The sequence below is a fragment of the Falco punctatus genome, assembly GCF_963210335.1.
Source record: "Falco punctatus genome assembly, chromosome: 12".
NCBI classification, from domain to species: Eukaryota; Metazoa; Chordata; class Aves; order Falconiformes; family Falconidae; genus Falco; species Falco punctatus.
Genome location: NC_137592.1, coordinates 31,762,849 through 31,783,381, shown reverse-complemented (window position 1 = coordinate 31,783,381; position 20,533 = coordinate 31,762,849). Strand labels below are relative to the sequence as shown.

General features: G+C 46.2%; 1 protein-coding gene across 14 annotated transcripts in view; it reads left to right on the top strand.

The window, feature by feature from the left end:
- Window positions 1-20,533, top strand: part of NRXN1 (neurexin 1) — a 730,370-nt gene that overhangs the window by 436,307 nt on the left and 273,530 nt on the right. Inside the window, exon 1 of one of the 14 annotated variants that reach the window (XM_080407802.1) lies at window positions 7,370-9,271. The exons of 10 other annotated variants lie outside the window; for them this stretch is intronic. In XM_080407802.1, the coding sequence (XP_080263928.1) occupies window positions 9,037-9,271 (235 nt within the window). In that variant the 5' untranslated portion in view covers window positions 7,370-9,036. Of the gene's footprint in view, window positions 1-7,369; window positions 9,272-20,533 lie in introns of those variants that run through there. 3 more of the 14 variants (XM_080407801.1, XM_080407817.1, XM_080407816.1) reach the window with 3 other exon arrangements.

Sequence of the window (20,533 nt, the reverse complement as noted above, 5' to 3'; positions counted from 1 at the left end):
AATGTAGTGCGTTACAGCTCAGGGCTGGAAAACACTAATGGACTGTAACTATGGAATGATAATTTAACTTCAGAAGTTACAATATTTGGTTAATGATTCCCTGACATTGTCAGGACAGGTCACAGAATGCATTTTAAAGTAATTACAAGTTAGCAGCAGTGGTTTATATTTTTCCCTTAGCAACAGCAGTAGAAGTTATATTTTTCTCTTCCTCTATCAGCGGTGACTCCTGTTTCTTTTTTTAATCTGATTTATTAATAATTTTTTTTCAAATCCATTTAGTCTTGCAAATCATAATCAAAGGTTATGCTGGCAAAATAGCAGTCCAAAAATAATTGTGATAGTGAGGTTTTGATACTGGGATGTAACAGAAGAGATACATGCAGGTTTTCCTTTGAGTTTTTTGCTTGTGCTAGCTATATGAGGAAAATAGTAAGACCACACCATATGCCCAATAAAAGCTTCATTAGAAAGGCATTAGTAGAGTAATCCAACTTACTCTGTGGTTTATTTTATTTAGAACATAATAAGGTAAGTTCATTAGTTTGCAGACTTAATGTTTTCTACTGTACCTCAAAGCAACCAGTAACAATTCCACTGAGATGCTGCAGATCTCACTAACACCTGTCAAGATAAACACATGGCTCTCTAGGGGAATCACCTTGGCAACGTAACTGAGGAAATCTGGAAAAAAGTAAGTCTTTCACACACACAAGAGTGTTACACAATATAAACTTGATTAACGATTTTTCACATGCCTCTGAGGTCATATATCTCTTTAAAGTGGGGAAAAAAAAAAGTCAAATCAATTGCCAAAGAACAAATATTTTGGAATGTACAATACTGAATTTGAAATGTATTTTAAAGAACTTGAAGGATGTAGAATAATTATGCAATTTGAATTGAGCCTTGGAAAGGCTGTCTGAGACCAGCAATTGAGTCTGCATCCCCCTAGGGCTAATATATTAGATTACAAGGATTTTTGTAGTGGCAGTATTTGTGCCACTACATTTAAGATTATGTCAGCATTTCCATTTTAAACCGGTATGTTCAGAGGTTCATAACTCAGCTATAGAAAATTTGCTTGGCACTACAAATAAATACGGTTTCCGCACAATGGTGACCCTTTTTCGGGAGGGAAGAAAACAGAAAGAAAGAAAAAAAAAGCAAGAAAGAAAAAAGAAAGAAAGAAGCTTAAAGCTAAATAAGTATTTGGACATTTTGAAGTTATGAATGTCAGAAGTTAATGTCTTCTTGCAACTCTGCTTTTTAAATTCAGTTATTTCTACAGCTGACTTGTGACACTACTGCTGTCTGGAGTCTAAAGCAATGTGTTAAACTAGGAGGGCGGATGGCATGGCATGGCATGGCATGGCATGGCATGGCATGGCATGGCATGGCATGGCATGGCATGGCATGGCATGGCATGGCATGGCATGGCAGCTGTGCCCTACCCCTGCCTTTGCCAAGACTGGTATGGGATCAATGCATTTGGGGAAGGTGGACCTCCACTCTGCAGCCTCTTCTCCACCAAAGCCAGGGAGCGGGTGAGGGTGGGCTGATGATCGTGAATCATCATGAGTGATATCTTAAGAGATCCCATCAGGAACACCTGCTTAAAAATGCACTGCTGACTCAATTCAGGCACTCCACAACCCTAATGTAGGGTTCTCCTGGCCACCAGTGGGCTTCTAACCAAAAAAACCCAACAACCTGCCATCAGCTTTGCCTCGCAAGGTCTTTAAACTCAATTTCCCCATTTTAGGGCTCTTGCACTGAGTCTGGTTTGAGCTTGGCCTTGACGCAGCTTTTTGTATCTCAGGTGTCATGTGCAGTAAAGAACAACAGGAGCTGCAGACAACCCACCACGCACACTTCCCCTGTTTCTGGAGGTCTTTCTCAACAAACATTTTGCGTACGCTTCACGTGCTTGTATGGGTAGAAAAGATCACAACGCTGGCTTCTGATTTGGCATCTGCCGCTGATCAAACTTCTTGATGACTAGTTTGCAATCTTTTTTCATGGGGTGGGGTGTTTTGTTGTTTTGTAGGGTTTTCTTTTGTCTTTTTTTTTTTTTTTTTTTTTTTTTTTTGTCCCTAGCTGGGCTATTTGCCGAAGTATTTTAAATTAGTAGCACTGAAGCTGTACTTGGGGATCTCTCTTTTCTGCAGCAATGCAGTGCCGATTCCTGTGGCAGCACTGGTAGAAATCAGAGAGACTTTTGCAGGTTCTGCAGCAGTCTAATTGCCCGTAGAATTAACTGCTCATGCAGTAGTCCAGAGAGAACGTGAGTACAGCCTGCCCTGCTTGATACAGGGCTACAAATCTCTTAAACACCTCCAGGTATATACAGGTGGATTCTGCCTTAATTCCTGTGGCTTTACATTGGAATGAAAGTGGGAATCTACGCAAAGTGCTAGCACACTTTGGGCAAAGTCAGATACACACACCAAAAAAAAAAAAAAAAAAAAAAAAAAAAGCAAGAAAAATGTGAAATTAAGTGGCTTTGCAGCACTGGTAGCCAGCAAAAGACAGCTCCCAGCGGAGTATGAGCCATCCTCCTCAAGGCAGGTCAAGTCAGGGCTAGCGTAAGTAAGGGTAGGTGGACTTGGCAAAGTGCCCTGATGACTGATGGACCAACCAAGGGCTATTTGAGAGCAAGAGGGAGCTTCCTTTCGGAGTCCAAATTGACCGTTGGAAAATGTTCTTCTACCTGCCCCTTTATTCTAAATTGAAAGGATCTGGCTTACGTGCATGGTTTCAATAAAATGAAACGAAATAAAAATCAGCTTGCTTTTGACAGCAAGGAATAGAAAGAGATTATTTCTGTCTTTATACACACAGAGTAAAGAAACATTTATTATGAAGATTTAAGCCTATTTGGATGGACAGATTTATGGACGGGAAGACTTAACTGTACCAGGGTTTATTTTGAACTCTACATACAGAGAGAATAGCTGCACTACAAAGAAAGCAGCCTAAGTATTTCCATTGCAAACTCCCCCCCCTTTTTTTTTTTTACATGATCACCCAAAATTTGAATTTCTGTGGATTTTATGACTGCACAAAAACTCCATCCATCATTCCTAGAATTACATTTTTTACTTTCCAAGTCTCTGAGTATTTACATGATAAAGTTTATTGACTTCCTTTCTAAAGTAAAGAGTCTCTGCCCTAAGTGATGTAGGATTAGGACACAAAGAGGACACCATGATACAAAGATGACAGGCCATGGATCAGTACATTGCAATTCATTGGTGTCTGAAAACAGCATTCTCTGCTGTTTCAAAGAGGAAAAATTAACACCCCCAATGTTACCAGGCATTGAAACATCTGAAAATCAGACATTTTTAGTATCGGGACATCCTGTCTATAGGTTCTTCATTTTATCAGTTTATAGTGGTAAGTGGAGACATTAGCTTGAATGTTTTCTTTAATAAGTTTCTGTCTGTAGGATGGGCAAACATAAATTCTGGCCTGCTTAACTGCAATCACAAAATGTCCACAGGCTTTCAAATGAAGTGAGATTCCATACTGAGTAGCGGAGAAAAGCTATAACAGAAAAATATAGGAAGTGTTTTAGAGTGTTCATTGAATACTGTTCCCTGCGCCACAGATACATGTTTGTGGAGGTTTGTTTTCTGTCTGAGTTTGCTGAACAATACTTGAGGGTCAGCAGTTTGAGAGTGGATATTGCAGCACCAAGTGTGGGATTTCATCTCTGAGAACAGAGGTGACCAGAGAAGCCTTGCTGCATAAGGTGGCACTTAACCTAAAGGAGCCCTGAATTTAATTGACATCTTCTGCTAGCCTCAGGCATGGTCTGCACTTCTGTTTTGCTGGTGTTGCCAAAATTGTTCATCTTCACTGATATAGCTGTATTGACAAAATGTCAATGTAGGGAGAGATGAGCGTACCAGCAAGAAGTTTCTGATTTTATCTGAGGGAGCGATGCAAATTATACTCATGGAGGTACTTTTTTTGTTTATATAAATCTTCTTTAGGAGCATTTGGTGTTTATAGGATAATAGCATTAGAAGAATCCAGGGAAAGATTTGTTTTTACAATTACAGATATTCTTGCTCATAAACTTAGGAACCTACTGGTAGCAACAGAGTTCACTTGGTGGAAACAACTTCATTAAAAGTTACATAAACTACCAACGTGACCTGCACAGGGTAAGTGTTAAATGGGGTTAAAAAACCATTAAATTCACCTAACTGAGCTAAATTTCCAAAATACTAAAAACTACCTTGTGAACACTACGGTTTATTTTCATACTTTATGTGCTATGCCTGTTATGGGATGTGTATTTGTTTATGCAAACTCTTGGTTATTGCTTTCTTTTTTACCACTTCCTTCTTTGAGTGAACCTTCACAGACTGATACCGCTGGGTTGATTGTGTTGGGAGTGCATGATTCTGTACCCTTGGGGATTAAAACCAGATTATTTCAACTTCAGCTAGTCCTCAGCTAACAAAGATTCATACTCTTCTAAGTCAGCAGGAGGTAAAAAAGCAAGAAGTTTAAATAAGAAACGGTGCTTACCATCGGTTTTCATAATGTTTACTTGCAGATGCTTTTAACTTTTACTTTTCATTACAAAGCTAAACTCTGACTGCTAGGACACCTGATTAAGCTTTTTAAGTAGAATCATAGGATCGTTGAGGTTGGAAAAGACCTTTAACATGGAGTCCAACCCTTAACCTAACACTGCCAAGTCCACTGCTAACCCATGTCCCTAAGCACTGCATCTAAGTGTCTTTAAATACCTTCGGGGATGGTGACTCAACCACTCCCCTGGGCAGCCTGTTCCAGGGCTTGACAACCCTTTTGGTGAAGGAATTTTTCCTGATCCCCAATCTAAAGCCCCCTTGGCACAACCTGAGGCTGTTTCCTCTTGTCCAGTCTCTTGTTACCTGGGAGAAGAGACCGACCCCCACCTGCCTCTTTAAAATACAACATGAAAAGACTAGAAGTATCTAACTACCAAGATTTGCTTCAAATTGGAAAGCAGTGCTTGTTGTTACCACAAAAAAATGGAGTGAGAGAGGATTTTACTTCCTGGAATTTCCTTCTTTTGCCTGCCTGTCCCCAGATGCCTGCCACCTGCTTTCAAAAACACTCCCTTCTTCACCTTCCTTTTCACCTTTCCATTCTTTCCATTTTCAATCTTTTTATGATATGTTCTGCAAATTACTTCTCCCTGTTCCTCACCTGTGCAGTATATCACCTTTCCCCTCCCTGAAACTTGGATCGTCCCTCTCTTGTTTGTCTCCGTGGTCCAGAGTGCGAAGCCAAGGAAATGTCAAATGTTATTAAAATTAGAGCTAGTACATCCAAAAACGAGGAGCACATCACCAGATCCGGGAAGGGATGCTTACGTAGGCATCACTTGCTCCGTTCACATTTTAACTGGGTACCTAAATAAATTCAGATGCCTAAAGAGCTTTGGGGAGACTGGCCTTTGTGTCCCCAACTCTTGGTGTGGATGCGCAGCAGCAAAATAATCCATTAATTTAACAGTCCCTAAGTAGTGTTTAGCATCATAACATAACACCTAAAAATGATCCATTATAATCTATCTGATGCAAAAAACTTCTCTAAGTAGTCTCCAAACAGAGATTTAAACTAGAAAGTTTAGTGGCAGTTATGTGTGTGCGCTGCATAAATAGTACACATTTAATAAAGCTGAGCACTTAAACACCCTTTTTATCTTCAGTAAAATATTAAATTAATTACCTTTGAAGTACCTAAACATTTTATTCATTTGTCCTTGGTATTTAAGCACTTTAGGCCTGCTTGACACAGTAGACGGCAGATGGAGTAAGAATTTAGAATAAGGGGCTGGAGCTACAAACATACTCAACGACAGAGAAGAACGCTTACACAAAGTCCTACTGCATCCACACCGATGTGTATCTTCAACCAAAGTTGAATCAGCTGGGCTGAGGCTGGAAGGGATCTGCGGGAGCAAGGTTACACCTAGGGGGAACGCCAAGGCAGCCGTGCATCCCTGGATGCCAGCAGGGAAATTCCCAGTAAAAGGTAGCACAGCACGGCTCTCGGCAGAGGCCTTGCAACAGCCAAGCAGAAGTTACGCTAGGCAGGACTTGCCAACCGAAACGGGAGCTGAACAACCGCGCAGCCAACCGTACCCGTACGGGGTCGGCAATGCCGGCTTCCTCTTTCAGAGAAGTGCTAGCAATTTGGGGATACTCATCTGTAGGATGTCTAGAATCGTTAAGAACAGTCAGTTAACCACTGTGTGTTTCTAAAACGGCAGCAAACATGTGAACAGTTTACCGAAACCCCAGTTCTAGTGACTGATGGAACTATTATGTTTCCTGAGTCAGATTGAGAGAAATCTACTGGTATTTATGGAATTTTTTTTTCTAACCCGTATTACTTGCATGAACAGGAAATACACGTCAGGGGCTTTGATTTTAGGAGAGCTGGTGAATCCAGGTTGGTGTTTATGATTTTTTTTGTTTGCCCTTCTTTCCTTAACTTTGAAACTTAAGAGCGTTTTACTGTATTTTATTTTTTCAAAGGCAACAGGGCGCATCATTTGCATGTGGAGAGTTTGGAAAATTGGGGCTTCTTCCTTCTTTTACACTAAGGCTTGCGGAGGCAGGTTGGAAAAGCCACCGATTTCCCCACCAGCCGCCTGTGGCTGTGGCCAGCCGGGGGTACAGGAGAGCCCCCCCCCCCCCCCCCCCCCCCCCATCCATTGCGGGCCCCCTGCCGTGCGTGGGTGCCCTCCCACGGAGCCAGAAGGGCTTTGGGCGCTAAGCCTGGCAGGTGGTGGGGGGGGTCTTTCTCCCCGAGTGTTTCCATCCCCGCCTACTGGCTTCCCGCAATGTACCTCGGCGGCTTTGCAAAACTTTTGAGTCCGTGGCTGGGCTGCGGGGCGGTGTGTGAGGGATGCGAAACGCCCCGCAGGCGGGGCAGGGGCTCGCCCTTGCTCGGGGGGGGGGGGTTGGGGTGTCTGGGTCCTTACATCGCCGTGTGCAGCCCCCAGCCCCACCCGGCCGGGAAGGGCGTTTCTGCCGGTCTGGGGAGCCATCCGCCCTGTGCTGAGCAGCGCCGGGGCGAAACGCCTGCCTCCCTCCCAAGCCTTCGCAGCTGGCGGGGTTTGCGACTCCCCCCGGTGTGAATTAGCGAGCGCCTCAGCGAACCGCAGTGGTTTTTTTTTTTTTTCGTTGAAATTAACGCCAAACGTATAAAAAAGCATCCTCACACCCACCGCTCGCCCGCTCCCTTTCACGCATCCGCACCCCGCACCCATGATCTCATGCTGCTGAAGGCATGGCACTAGAGCTACGGCAGGCTGGGGAGGGGGGGGGGGGGGCGTGGGGACACACGGGGACGGTGGAGGGGGCAGAGGAGGATGAGGAGAGCCGGGAGCGTGCGGCTCATCCCCCCTGCTGTGCCCAGGTGCGGTACTGCAGGGGCTGCGCCCCCCGCGGCCGGCTGCTGGGGGGCCCCCGCCGAGGGCTGCGCTGCTTTCCCTGGGGCTGTAACCCCCTCGCTTTGTAAACGTGACATCTCCCACCGGCGGAGGGGGGGGGGGCTTCCCCCTGCTTTGGGTGCGCGGTGGGTCCCGCACCCCGGGGGGCGATGCGAGCGCTGGCGGCGCCGCCCTGCAGCTGGAGCGGCGGAGGGGTGGGGGGGTTCAGCCCCGAAACGGGAATACGTGGGTGGGTTTTTGTTGTTTTGGTTTTTTTTTTTTTGTTTTTTTTTGTTTTTTTTTTCCAGCCCACTTTGCGGCCGTGGCTGCGGTGGGCAGCCGAGGTGCAGTGGCTGAGTAGTGCCGGGGAAAAAAAGCCAACCCGGTAACTCTTTGTTAGGCAGCGTGTAATTACCGGTAATCAGAGCCGATGCTCGAACAGACAGAGGGAAATGCCTGATGGGCCAAGTTTAGGCCAAATAAAAGACCCGAAATGGTTCTTTTATTTTAAGATGCAAGTGGGGTTTCAAGATCCTGGTCCAGCTGAGCTACGGGCGGAGGGGGAGCGCTGCCGCCCTGGGGCTGCCTGCGCGGCGCTGGGGGGGGGCGGCGGGCGGGGGGGGCGGCTCCTGCGCGGCTCTTGCGCGGCCCCTGCGCGCTGCCCGAGCCCTGCTCCGGCACTGCGCGGCTCCCCGCAGGCAGAGCGGCAGCGCGACTGTGTGGGAGCTGAACCCAGCCTCCCTCCTTCGCATAGGCTCGTCCTCTGCATTGCATCCAGGCTCCAGCGATTTGCTGCTCCGAGACTGCAGATTTGCATAGCCCTGCTCATCGCAAGCATGGGGGTTGTGGTTTTTTTTTTGTTGTGTTTTTTCTGGTGTGCTTTTTTTTTTCTTCTCTCCCCCCCCCTGCCCGCAGCTTCTTTCATAAGGGTGCACTATTCTCCCTGAAAACATCCTCGGGTGTTACTGTCAGTAGCCAGAGCACTGGGATTGCCGGAGCAGCCTGATCATTGTCTGGCGGGTGTGTGCGAGCGTGTGTGTGCGAGTGTGTGCGCCGGCTGGAGCTGCGCGGCGAGGGCTCACCAGTTTGGGGATGAAAGGAGGGGAGAGCAGCAGTTTGCTTTTTCTCTGCTTTCCCAGCGCCGGCTGATGGAGTGGCATCCCCTTTTTTCTTTCTTAGTAGAAATGTGGCATGATTGGCTACACTGTGGATTACTGAGGATGGGGGAATGCTTGGCACTCTCGTAGCCCTTGCAACTGTGGAGTATTGTTAATGAACACCCGCCCCGGGAAAGCCGAAACTAGCGATCGTTTGAGCGCGGGGCTTTTCCCCCTCTTTCCGAAGGCTCTGAACTGCCTGGATTCTCCGCCTCTGACTATGTCTCGGATTGTTTTGGGTAGAAGAAGACCTGGAGAGAAGGATCCCGATAAGCTTTCCCAAAGGGCAGAGATGGCTGGGCTGGTGCGGTGAGCTGCAGCCAGCGCCGTGCCCGTGTGCCAGCGCGCCCCTGCCCAAACTTTGCCTCCTCTGCCGCGACCGCTGCTCCGCCGAGGACGCCGCGGGCCGCTCGCCGCCACCGGAGGATGGGGGGGCTCCTCAGGGGCACCCCGGAGCCGGGACCCGCCAGCAGCAGCAGCACCGGGGGCCGCATGGCCCTGCTCTGGATAGTCCCGCTCACTCTCAGCGGCCTCCTTGGGGTGGCGTGGGGCGCTTCCAGTTTGGGCGCTCACCACATTCACCATTTCCATGGCAGCAGCAAGCATCATTCAGTGCCTATCGCGATCTACAGGTCACCGGCTTCCTTGCGAGGCGGACACGGTGGGTTCGGGGGCCGCTCCGGTTACCCTGCATGGGGGGGCGGGGAGGGTGCGCCGTGCCGTGCCGTGCCGTGCCGTGCCGTGCCGAGCCGAGCCGAGCCGAGCCGCCCCGCAGAGGTCAGGCGGGGGCTGCTGCCGCGCTCGGTGGGAGGAAGAGCGCCGAGGGTGTGTGTGTGTTGCGGGCCCGTCCCGCCGCTCCCCTCAGGGACGAAGAGCCGAGGCGGGCGGACGGCGCTGCTGTGCCCCCCCCGGGGCCGGTGGGCGTGGGGCGGGTGGCGGAGGGGGGTTCTCCCGCACCCCCCCGCTCCCCATCCCGCCGGAGCCGGCTAGGGAGCCCAGCCCGGAGCCGCGGTCCCCGGGTGGCAGCTTCCCCCCCGCCCCGTACCCCCCGGGCCCAGGGCGGTGGGTGCTGTGGCCCCGCACCGGGCGGCAGGGCAGGGCCGGGCGCCCAGGGGCCCCAGCGCGGGGCGGGGGGCGCCGCGGTGCTGCCCCAGTCGCTGGCGGTGACGGCGCCGCTCCCGATCCATCACCCTGGGGGAGTGGGTGAACCGAGGCGAGATCAGCTCCTTGTGCGGGGGGCCGGGGCGGGAGGCAGTGCTTAGGCACCGCGAGGGGGGGGGGGGGGGGAGGGGGGCGATGCCCAGCGTGGCGGTCAGGAGGGGGACTGAAAGAAAATTCGTTTCGGGTGCGGATAGATTTTGCTTAAATATTACAGTGCTCCGGGACTTAGTTTGTGAAGTGAGGAAGGTGCAGTAGTGCCCTGCCAGCAGCCCCTGGGACCCATTTCCCTGCCTTTCCCCGTGCACACCTAGGTGAACCCCCACATAAATACATGCAAAAGAGACACGCGTGTGCTCAGCCTTCCAAAAGCCATAAAAGAAGGCGAAACACCGGGCTGTGTTTTAAGGATTTAAAGCCTGCCTTTGTCTCCGAGGGAGGGGGAAAAAAAAAAAAAAGATAAAAAACCCTCGTTGGCTTCTGATTAGATTATACAGCTTCATTCTTCTTCATTTTCTCATCTTGCCTTGCTTCATTTGCACGATCATGCGATGTCATTTACAAGCTTTTCAAAGTAAAAAACAGGTCTTGCACTTAACCTTTGCAGCTCTGTGCAAGATGACCTAGTTGCAGGCACCAGGTCGTTAGGATTTCTTGGATCATTATTTTCCCCCCTCCAGTGACTAGTAATGCCAGCGTTAGCGGATACGAGTATTGTTTACCTGAAAATTCCCACTATGTGCTAAATACCCTTTAATACTCAACTGCTAGAAAAGGCAGAGTGCACAGAAATGGCTTTCTTAAGCATTTTGTTATAAAAAAAAGTTAGATGTCTGGTCTAATTAAAAAAAAAAAAAAAGAGAGAGACAGAGACTGAGAAATTCAGGCCACCACTCTTCTGTGTAGTGCAGAGGCAGTGTGAGATAGAATGCTGCATTTTCTGTACTGTGTGTGCTTACAGGGGGAAATTAAAGAAGTATGTGTGTGCACATATACATGTATGTTTCTTATTCTTTATATTCCTCCCCACGTGAGAATATCTTTTAGAGGTTTGCTACTAATTGGAGGGAAAGCTAAAAGAATGAGGGGAAAAGAACCATGATTGTAGAGGTACCAGCTACAATTCTTTAGAATGCATTTTAAAATCACACCTTTTGCCATTTTTAAAAAAGATTACCTTGGCCCCAATCAAAGGGCGACGGTGTAAAAAGGGAGCTTTCTCAGGAGAAACGGGTCTTGCTAAAGAAAATGAAAGATGAAGTGGTAGAACTGCCTCTTAAGGACTTCATAGGGAAGCCCAGGAGCCTCTCCAGAAGTTAAGTAGCTGATTTTACAAAATGAAGGATGTTACGTGACAGAAGGAGACATTTCAGAATGTTTACTTGATAGCTCTAACCGTCTTTGCTTTACTGTGTTTATCAGAAATTTTACTATCTGGTGGTGTTTTAAAGCAGCTAATTCCTTTCATTATGAGTCCTTCAGAGAGGGGTTCCTGTTTGCTTCCACAAGCCTGGCAGGAGCATTTCTCTTTCTGGCTGCGCAGGGTTGGCCACAGCTCCTCTGGAGCCCGTCGCTGCATTTCTAAGCATGGTCGGGGGGAACTGGGTGAGGGGTGAGGGGGTGCTTGCGCCTGCCCTGGCATCAGAGCGCCCTTCATCAGTGCCCCCCGCCCCGTGGGGAGAGGGAGGATTCACTGCTCAGGCTCATCTCCTTCAGCATTAGCTCCATTCAGTTCTGCAGTTACTCTGTTCTAGTCTAATACAACTGGACGTAAACATTGGAGTCTTTAGGGTGACCTCATATCTGCTTTTTTGTCACTTTGTCAGCTTTTCGTAGCACCATACCTGCTAAAAGTCGAGAAGAGCTTTTAGGGTAGGTGGGTTAGTCAATCCCCAATGAAGGCGCTGCTCTCTGATGTGGTGAATCAAAAGTGTCACAGGAAGGAGAAACGGTCACTTTGCCCAGGCATTCAATAAATGTCACCACAGTCCTCAGACACCCACACCTCCTCCTCCTCTACCCCTGGCACCGGCTAGCCCTGCCACCCCCATCCTTGCGGCAAACACGTTGATTTTTTAATTATTTCAGTTTTCCTTGAGACAACCCAGTTCCAGCTAATAGTATAAGCAAAGCCAAAAAGCCCAGCATGGTTGGATTTTTTTTCCACTTCTTTTGAAAAACCAAACCACGCTCTTGCTGCTAACACTAACGTCAGGTAATTTTGCTGGGATTTTTCTCAGTGGTATGATCTCATGTGATTTTAGCGGACAGTGTTGTGCCTCGCAGAGACACAAACACAATTCCAACCAAGCAGTTTGCTCACCCTATTAAACAAGAAATAGTTCAGCACGTGGTTTTTGAAGATACTAAACCTAAAAGTTAAACATCTTTCAAGCTTGACCAAATGATGTTTTGGCTTTGCTTTCTGGCTCATTAAACTCAGGAAGGTGAAAGATGGTTGAAAGAATTGAAAGTTTAGCCATGGGAAGGAATAAGAAAATAATTCTCTGGATCATGACATCAGCAGCGTAAGGAGAAGTACAGAGGAGCAAGAGAGAGACTAATGTTTGCCAACAGCAGTCCCAGGCTGCTCAGCGCTTGCCAGGGGTCTCTGCGTCACGTGGGTTGTTTGGTGATTCATGTTCATATCTCCTTGCTCCATTTAAGAAGGCGGCTATTGCTTTTGTTATAGCTGTATCTACCAGGCAATCTTTTTTTTTCTTTTTTTTTTGAGTATTGAGTAGCTCATACTGCAGTGCCTCTAGTTTGCAGAAACGTGGACTGTCCGTGGCCAAGCCCACATAAAAGGAAAAAGATTGCAACTTTCTCCGTAACTTTAAATGAAGAGAGGCAGTTTCTTTAAGAATCCAGGAACACAACGGATCATGTGAGAAGTGACAATTACACGTTGAAGAACTAAAAATTTAAAGGTGTAGCCACATGGCTGGCTGTCACCATCCTTATTCATCCCTTCCTTCCTGCAGACACCTCTTTGCTCTCTACTGGGCTGGGCCTTTTACGGCCCCCAGCCTGTGTGTCCATTTCTTCCAGGAATGATCTTCTTTCTGTCCTCTCAGGATCTTGTTCAGGCTGCTTTCTGATAAATATATTTTGATTCTAGGGTTTTTAAACTGGCAGAATAAGAGCCAGGAGGTGACTAATGACATTTGCATCTCGATATGGGCATATGCTTGGGAAGAGAAGGCAGGAATGGGGAGGGACTAGGACTGATGTGCTCACAGGCGGCATGGAAGAGGCTGGGCAGTACACGTGTGGGTTGAGCTTTTAAGGACCTGGGTTAGGATGGTGCTGGAGGGGGTTTGGCTTGACGAGGCTTGTGACCGAGGTATAGGCTGATGGTTTAGTGGGAGCAGAGGCAGCCTGGAGTAGAGGGAATAGGGTGTTGGGAGCCGTTATTGAGAGATTGGTAGTTATGGGTGGGGAAGTGCTAGGGAGCTTTGGGGTGGGATGGTAGAGGGGCTGAAGAGGTTGAGCAGAGGGGGTGAAAAAGTGCATCAACAGCAAAGTTCCTGAGCAGGAAGAGGAGTTTGTGGAAAATGAGAGCTTTGAGGAAGAGAAGTTGGTACGGTTTGGGGGTGAGAGCCGAGGCTGAGTGCCGGGATGGTGTGTGTGTTACTGCAGCACGTGTCCCCCTCCGGTCTTTTCTATCCTGAACGTGACGTGGCAGCAGGGATGTGGGTACTGAGCTCTCGCTTCTGAGCTGGGCCAGCTGCTTCCAGCCGCTGCTTCCCCACCGCTGCCGAAGTCTGTGTGCGCCGGATTCATCCATGTTATTTCCATTTAGAGAGACTTCTCTAGCAGAATGACCAGCTCGCTGTTCCTGGCACCCCAGCCCACGCTGGGGAAGGTGCCTGTTGAACTCCACAGGAGCTTTCGTTAAGGAAGAATAGCAGGGCTGGAACTGCGGCGCTGCAGCGAAGTCATTTATACCCCCATCGTGAAAAATATGACCAAAACAACTTTGAAAGATGTGCGTATGATCTATAGATGGCATTTTTTCTTTGCAAGAAAACTGCAGGGAAAGGCTTATTAGTGTAGGTAAAGATAATTTTATGACCTTGTACTTTTTTTTGTTTTAAATCTACTGGTATTGCTATTTCTGCATATAATGATAATAAACCAAATATTTGTAGGGGTTAGGGTAAATGAAATTACATTTTCTGGTTAGAATGTGCTTGTTATGTTGCAGAAAAGGGTTATATTTTGATTAAAACACTAAATGTAAATGTTTCCAGATGTTCAAGCATTGTTATTCAATGCGATATTAGAGGTAGAAGTAAAAAGTCTCATCTTTGTGTTATAATTGCGTTTTTTTAGAGAGAGATGTTTTAAAATGTTTTTTCAAACCTGTTCCTATGTCACAATTTTTTTTTATGTCTCCTTTTCATTGACGGATTTTCAAATACTTACTAGTCCTCCTGCTCTGAGTGCTTCTCAAACATAACTGAGGCATTTTCATGTTTTAAGACTGTAAAGCATAGCAGCTTTCTCCACATCTTTAAATTATATGAATTTTATATCCCCTTTCAAAATTTCCAATATGCTCCATCAGTTATTATCCCCATCGGCTGCCAAAGTATTAACATCAGTTGGAATAAAATGAATAACAAAGCAATTTCAGTCAGCATAGTGGTTAATTGGCTGTGCAGTTAGATATGCATATTGGGAAGTGTGGTTTCTATATTATTATTTCTGTCAATACGGCTTGTCAGAGAGGCATACAGTCTTCAGCAGCACTGTGGACAGTCTGGAGCACTGTAATCAAAAGTGGAATGTTGCTCATGGATTTCGGATAAGCATCTTTATACAAGCCCTACTGCCTTAGTACATGCACAGCTATTGATTGACTGGGGTGCCTTTACAAGAGCTAAACAAATAACAACACTTTGTTGTCACTTATCAGCAATACCACTTTTGCCTCAGCCTGCGGTAACCATGTTTTTCTGGGTTTAAAGCATCTTTTATTGTCTTTTAATCAAACACTGTTTGAAATAAGTTATCAGAAGAAATTAATTTAGCATTCAATACAGCGTACTTCCTGCTGTTTCTAATTTTCAAAGATGGATTTTTTCTGATAGCAAGAAGTTGACTTGGCTTTAAGGGAAATTTCTTTCTGTCTCTTTGTTTTAGTCCAGGGGAGCACTCTGCAGACAAAACTCTGGCATACAACTGCCGTGCCCGGTGTGAGCAAGCACAGGGAATTCTACAGCCCTAATATTTTCTCAGCTTTCTCACACAGGTGGCCATTACCGTGGTTAACCTTGGGATGATATGCTTGATGATTATGTTTTTGATGGATCACGTAGTGTAGTGCACCGAAGTTAATCTTTTATCTTCTCCTTGGTCAAAACTTGCAAAAGTTCTTAACCTTTCTGAGTAATCAAGATGACATGACTGACCTCTTCCTTGGCTTTGCCCCGTATCGATTAATTCACCTCTTTGTTACTCAGTTTGATGTCCTCAGGTCTGCCACAGTATCTAACAAATTTTTGGAGGCTAACAACTTCCTTTCTGGTGTGTAAATACAGTGTAGGCAGAGCTGATACATCTTGCTGTGATAGTGAGTTGACTTGTGAACGGAGCTGTGATTATTAGTAGAATGGAACGGTCTGATTTGATGGAAGTGTATTATAAAGTATAACGCTGTTCTGTAAAGTTATAATAACAAACATAAAGAAAAGAGGCTGTGTACTCATCATTTAGATATTTTTTTCTTTCTGAATCACAACACGGATGTCTGGAACTGATTTCCCCCCCTCTTTCTCATGACTTTATATACATTTGTGCACAAGCATGTGCGTGCACACGCGTGCATATCACAGATGTTTTCTCATAATGGTCCATAGTGTTAAGCTGAAAAAGAGAGCATTTCTCCGAGTTGAAAAATGTTAAAAAATATTCAGTGACAATATTGATTTAAACACAGGTGTAATTGGTCAGAACAACATAAATGTTTGTACCCTTCCCCCTTAGCTGACAGAAAAAATGAGCCAGTGAAATAAAGTGGGAAAGGAGGTGGGGGGGAGAAGAAGTGCTGCTGGATATTGTGCCGTACGGCTGGGATAAGGTGGTGGGGAGGATGCCGTGCTCAGTCGCAATCGCCATCTCTGGCCTGTGATTACTGAATCATCGCAGAAAACTGTAGCCATTGGTTCTGAATTTCTGTAAGCGCTAAACTGGTCAAATCCACCAAAATAGCCCAGATTAAGGGGTGTGACTGGCTCAGGTGCTGTAATTAGAGTAAGAGTCAAAAAGCTTTACCATTTCTGGGGCTTGGTTGAAAACGTACACATGGAATAGTTCCACGGTATCCGTGATCCCGAATCTCAGCAGGGCAGACAAGGCTGAAGCTACAGCAGGGTTTACCCGAAGGCGAGGTCTGTGCACCTCATGCTGCGTGGATGGGTGCACAATGGGATGTACATCGTCTGTTGATTTTGTTCCGTGTATTTGAACTGTAAAGGGCACAGTAACGAGTCTTCCTTTTAAATACATGGATAGGTGTTTCCTGAAGAGCTGGCTGCTGCTGAAGCATGAGCAGGCGGAGGGCTCAGCCATAAAAGATTTGCTCAGGTTGTTCTGCAGGGCGCATCTAGCAGGGGATGCGCTCAGACACCTCCTCAGAAATTACACAAGTGTTAACTCTTTCTTTAGCTCTCTCTACTGCAGCTGTATCTGCAAGGAAATGCCAACATGCTTCCAAAGCAAACTGACTGCTTTCCAAATATGTTCTTTTATCCCTGCATATCTGCAACTGAGTTAGGGCTTCTCTAATTTACTTCATTAATTCAGCTCATCTGCAACTGTAAAATAAAGAAGAGCAGGGAATGACTAGACTTGGAGATACTTCAAAAAACTCTGAGAAACTTTCTCTACCTTGAAGAGGAGCCAGATGTAGTCTTAATCCGTGCTTGCATTGCTGAATCACTGGAGTCGGTCAACTTTCTCCGTGACGGCAGCTCTAGCGGGATGTAGGTGGAAAGGAGATGGGGAGAAATGGCTGTGGGCTTGGCTCCTCCTCACAGACCAGCGGAGAGGAGGAGATGTGAAGGAGTTGGGGGCTAAAGAAGACATCGTTTCTGATCGTTGGTCTGGGCCTGATTTGTTCTTCCTGAGGTCAAGCACCAAATTTCCCCTGTGTGACCTAGTCTGTTGGGCTTGTCAGCTGCGATGCCTCTCATGCACGCAGCGCTTCTGGTGTGCTCCCCCTCCACCAAAAGTGCCTTTTGCACTGCGAATGAAGTATTGCAAAAAAAATAATGCAAGCGCATGTATTTTTAAAACAGAATTGATGCAGTTAGTGGATATGTTCACTTTATTTCACACGACAAGAATTATGAGGGAGCTTTCAGCAAAAATAATGAATTGCCATATTTATGGAAAACTTATCAGCCTGAATTGAATTGTGCTGTTATTTTGGGTTTGGACGTTCAGTGCCCACAGAGAGGGGCTTAGGAGCTGTGACAAAGCAACAGATGTGAGATTAGTTCCTTTGGCTGTGCCTAAATGGACGCGTCCTAAAATCCTGGTGTTCCAGTTGGTCAGAACATGCTGTGGCTCCCGTCCATGTGCATCCATGCACCCATGCTCTTCTCGGGCTGGTTTGTGTTTGCAATTTGCCTTGCTTTTACTTTAAATCTGCCCAGGGCATGCACCCCAACCCTGGCATTCAGAACAGCTCTCAAATACTGCTGTTGATTACTCTTAAAAAAAATGGGAAAAAAAATGCTGCAAATGTTCATCATCCTAAATAATCTGTTCTATCAAATGTGGTTAAATAAAACATTGTATGGGCAAGGGAATGCGTGGGAGAAGTCTACCATTATTTCATTGCTTGGAAGTTTTTCCAAGCAATTCTTTATTGCTTGGAAATTCTACTTAAGTTGCAGTAGTATGACTGCTCACTTTATGTCCCATCAACTAGAAGACTTTATTTTTCAAGTACTGCAGTTAAGAAACATGTAGCATGGTTTTGCTAGAGATTGTTGGCTAGAGTGTGTTATGTATGAGGGTATGTAGGCAAAATGTTCATTTCAATTATGCTGACTTTAATAGAAAACCAGTCATTCACTGAGACTGAAGCCAGAACAATTTTTGTAATGATAAATTTTAACTTTTTGTAGAAATCTTCTCACATTAGCTCATAAAGCTTGCTTCTCATCACTCAGCACAATTTGACAGCTTTAGCTGTTGTCTGACATGAATATAGTAAAATCCACTCTATAGCGTTTAGAGGGAGAAGTTGTTGAAGAAAGAATAGTAACAACATTATTTTGTAGCAGCAACAGCAAAAACAAACACTGTAAAGTGAGATGTTTGAATATCTTACTATGCAAGGCATCACGAACTGTCCTTAAGCAGGCAGACAAGAGGAGCTGTTGGTCTGTTCGGAGTAGTGGCCTGTAAATGTCTAATCAAGAGACTTCAATTTCACTTTGTAACTGACAGCGATTTCAGGGGTTGTCCGATTATCTGAATGAAAATGCAATTTCTCCCTAAGTGCAGGAGCTTAGTTTCAAAGAGCCTGAGGTCAGCAAAGGTAAATGATTAAAGGGGGCAAAAAAACATGAGACAATTGCTAGATGTCTATCGAGGCAGTGACTTTAGATATGGCAGTTTATTAACGCTGATACAAATTGCAAGTGACTCAAGTGAGGACTCCTCCGGTCCTGTCTATTTGTGGCACTTGCAGAGTAAAATTCGCCTGTCGGGGAGCTTATGCCTTGGGCGTTGGGAAGGTGGGTTTCACTGCAGTCTGGGTACCTCACGTGGCTTTTGCTGACACTTCGACTAGGGACAAATGTCACTGTTTCAGTACGGGGTCTGTGCTGGAGACGTGAGGAAGGCTCATCCTAAGCTGGTTGTAGCAAGCGTGGTGTGAGTAAATAAGTATGTCAGGATTTTGCAAATATTTTCTGATTATTTCAGGGTATTGACTTGATCTCTGCTGGCTTGGTCGGTCTCCTCTTTTTACCCCCTTTTTCCAAGAGCAATTATTTGAAATGGAAGAAATACTAAAAACTAAAAACAAAAAAAGGAAATAAATTATATGTCATCTAGGAGTAAATTTACATATGCATGCAGTATGTGGTGGTACTTTTGTCTTCTGTAGGGGTCAGTTAATTGCCAAAGTATAGTTTGGAAGAAAGGAAGATCAGGGGGTGGAGAGGAGCAGTCATTATTCCTAGATGATACTTAGCATAACCGAGTTCAGCATTGCTACCTTTCTGTCCTGTCAGAGTGGCATACATACATTAACCCTTGTCCTGCCTACGCGCTGCGATCTCTCTGGCACTACAGCGAGTGTGGGCAATAGGCTTGTCCGGAAGGGTTATTCCTGGTTCAGGGAGAGGAGCTGAGGCATGGTAAATCAGCTTCTCATTTGTATTCCCTCTTGAATGATTTAAATAAATCACGCAGTGGTCAGATTGGCCATCTGAAAATTCCCTCGGCGCCTCTTGTGCGCTTGCTCGTGATACAGGAGACGGATCTGGGGCATGGCCAGAGTGTGTAACATTCTGTTGTCAATTGGCATAGCTGAAAGCAGATTCCACGCTGGTTTAGCATATGCCATGCCTCAGTCATCCCTCTGTAAGCAATTCTTTGGGTAGTGCTTCTCCCACAGTTGTGTGTTAAACAAAAAAGTAAGCGCAGCAGAGGTTCAGGATTATTCTGTTCAGCCTTTGCTTGTGCTTAGTGAGTAGGCATCCAGCTCACCTCAGGAGTACCCATCCTTACCTCCCTGAATTTGACAAGCATCTAACCATGAGTCACAGGGCAGCCTGAAATGGGAAAAGGAATTAAAGAAAGACTGGCCGAGTTCCGTATTGTTGTTTCATTCTGGTTTATTGTGCTCATGCTAAGACCCAGGACCATTACAGCAATGTGCTATACTGAGCAAACAGGACCATTACAGCAATGTGCTATACTGAGCAAACAGCATCCTTCCTCCCCTCGGTGGTTACATCATACCGTGGGATTAATGGAACCGGTTTGTGGAAAAAAGAAAAAAGGGTGATGCAAAGAAATGGGGGAGGGAAAGAAGAAAAGGAAAATGGGTCGAGCAGGCAGAGCATGCCTTTGTTTAACTAAACCAAATATTTTCTCCCTGTGAAAATGTGTGGTGGTTTTGTTTTTTTTTTTTCTTAACGGGGAGTATTTTCTCAGGTTTTTGGTTTAATTTTTATAGAGCTAGCGCAGTTCTTTTAGATGTAGAAAAGCCATAGAATACCGATCTTTGTGTACCACAAGCTTAGAGCTCTCATGTCTTCACAGATAAGACTTGCCTGTCTTCTGGTATAATTTAAATCTTTCCAAACTCCTGGTCAGTGCTTACATTTTGGGGGCCATATGGGGGGGGGGGGGGGGGGCGGTTCCCTTAAATCTTGTTCTCTGCTTGTCTTGTAATTCCAGTGGCTCCCGGTGTCTGATGCCGATTAAGTGAGAAGGGCAGTCATAACGCATTGAGGCTGGATTCGAGCTGGTGGCGTCACATCGTGTCATTTTGTTTTACGGGCACCGTTTGCCATTTCAGTGTTCCCTGGCCAGGTCACCGCCGCGGATTGAGCCTTGGCATCAGTGGGCGAAGCATTTTCTCTCTGTTCCATAAGTGAATGTGAATGGGGCAAGGATTTCCTTCAATGGAGGCACATCTAGCTTTGTTTGAAAGGATTAGTGGCTTTCATATGGTACTGTAGGACTGTTAGGATAATTAGCAGTTCATCAGAATGATTTCACAGGCCAT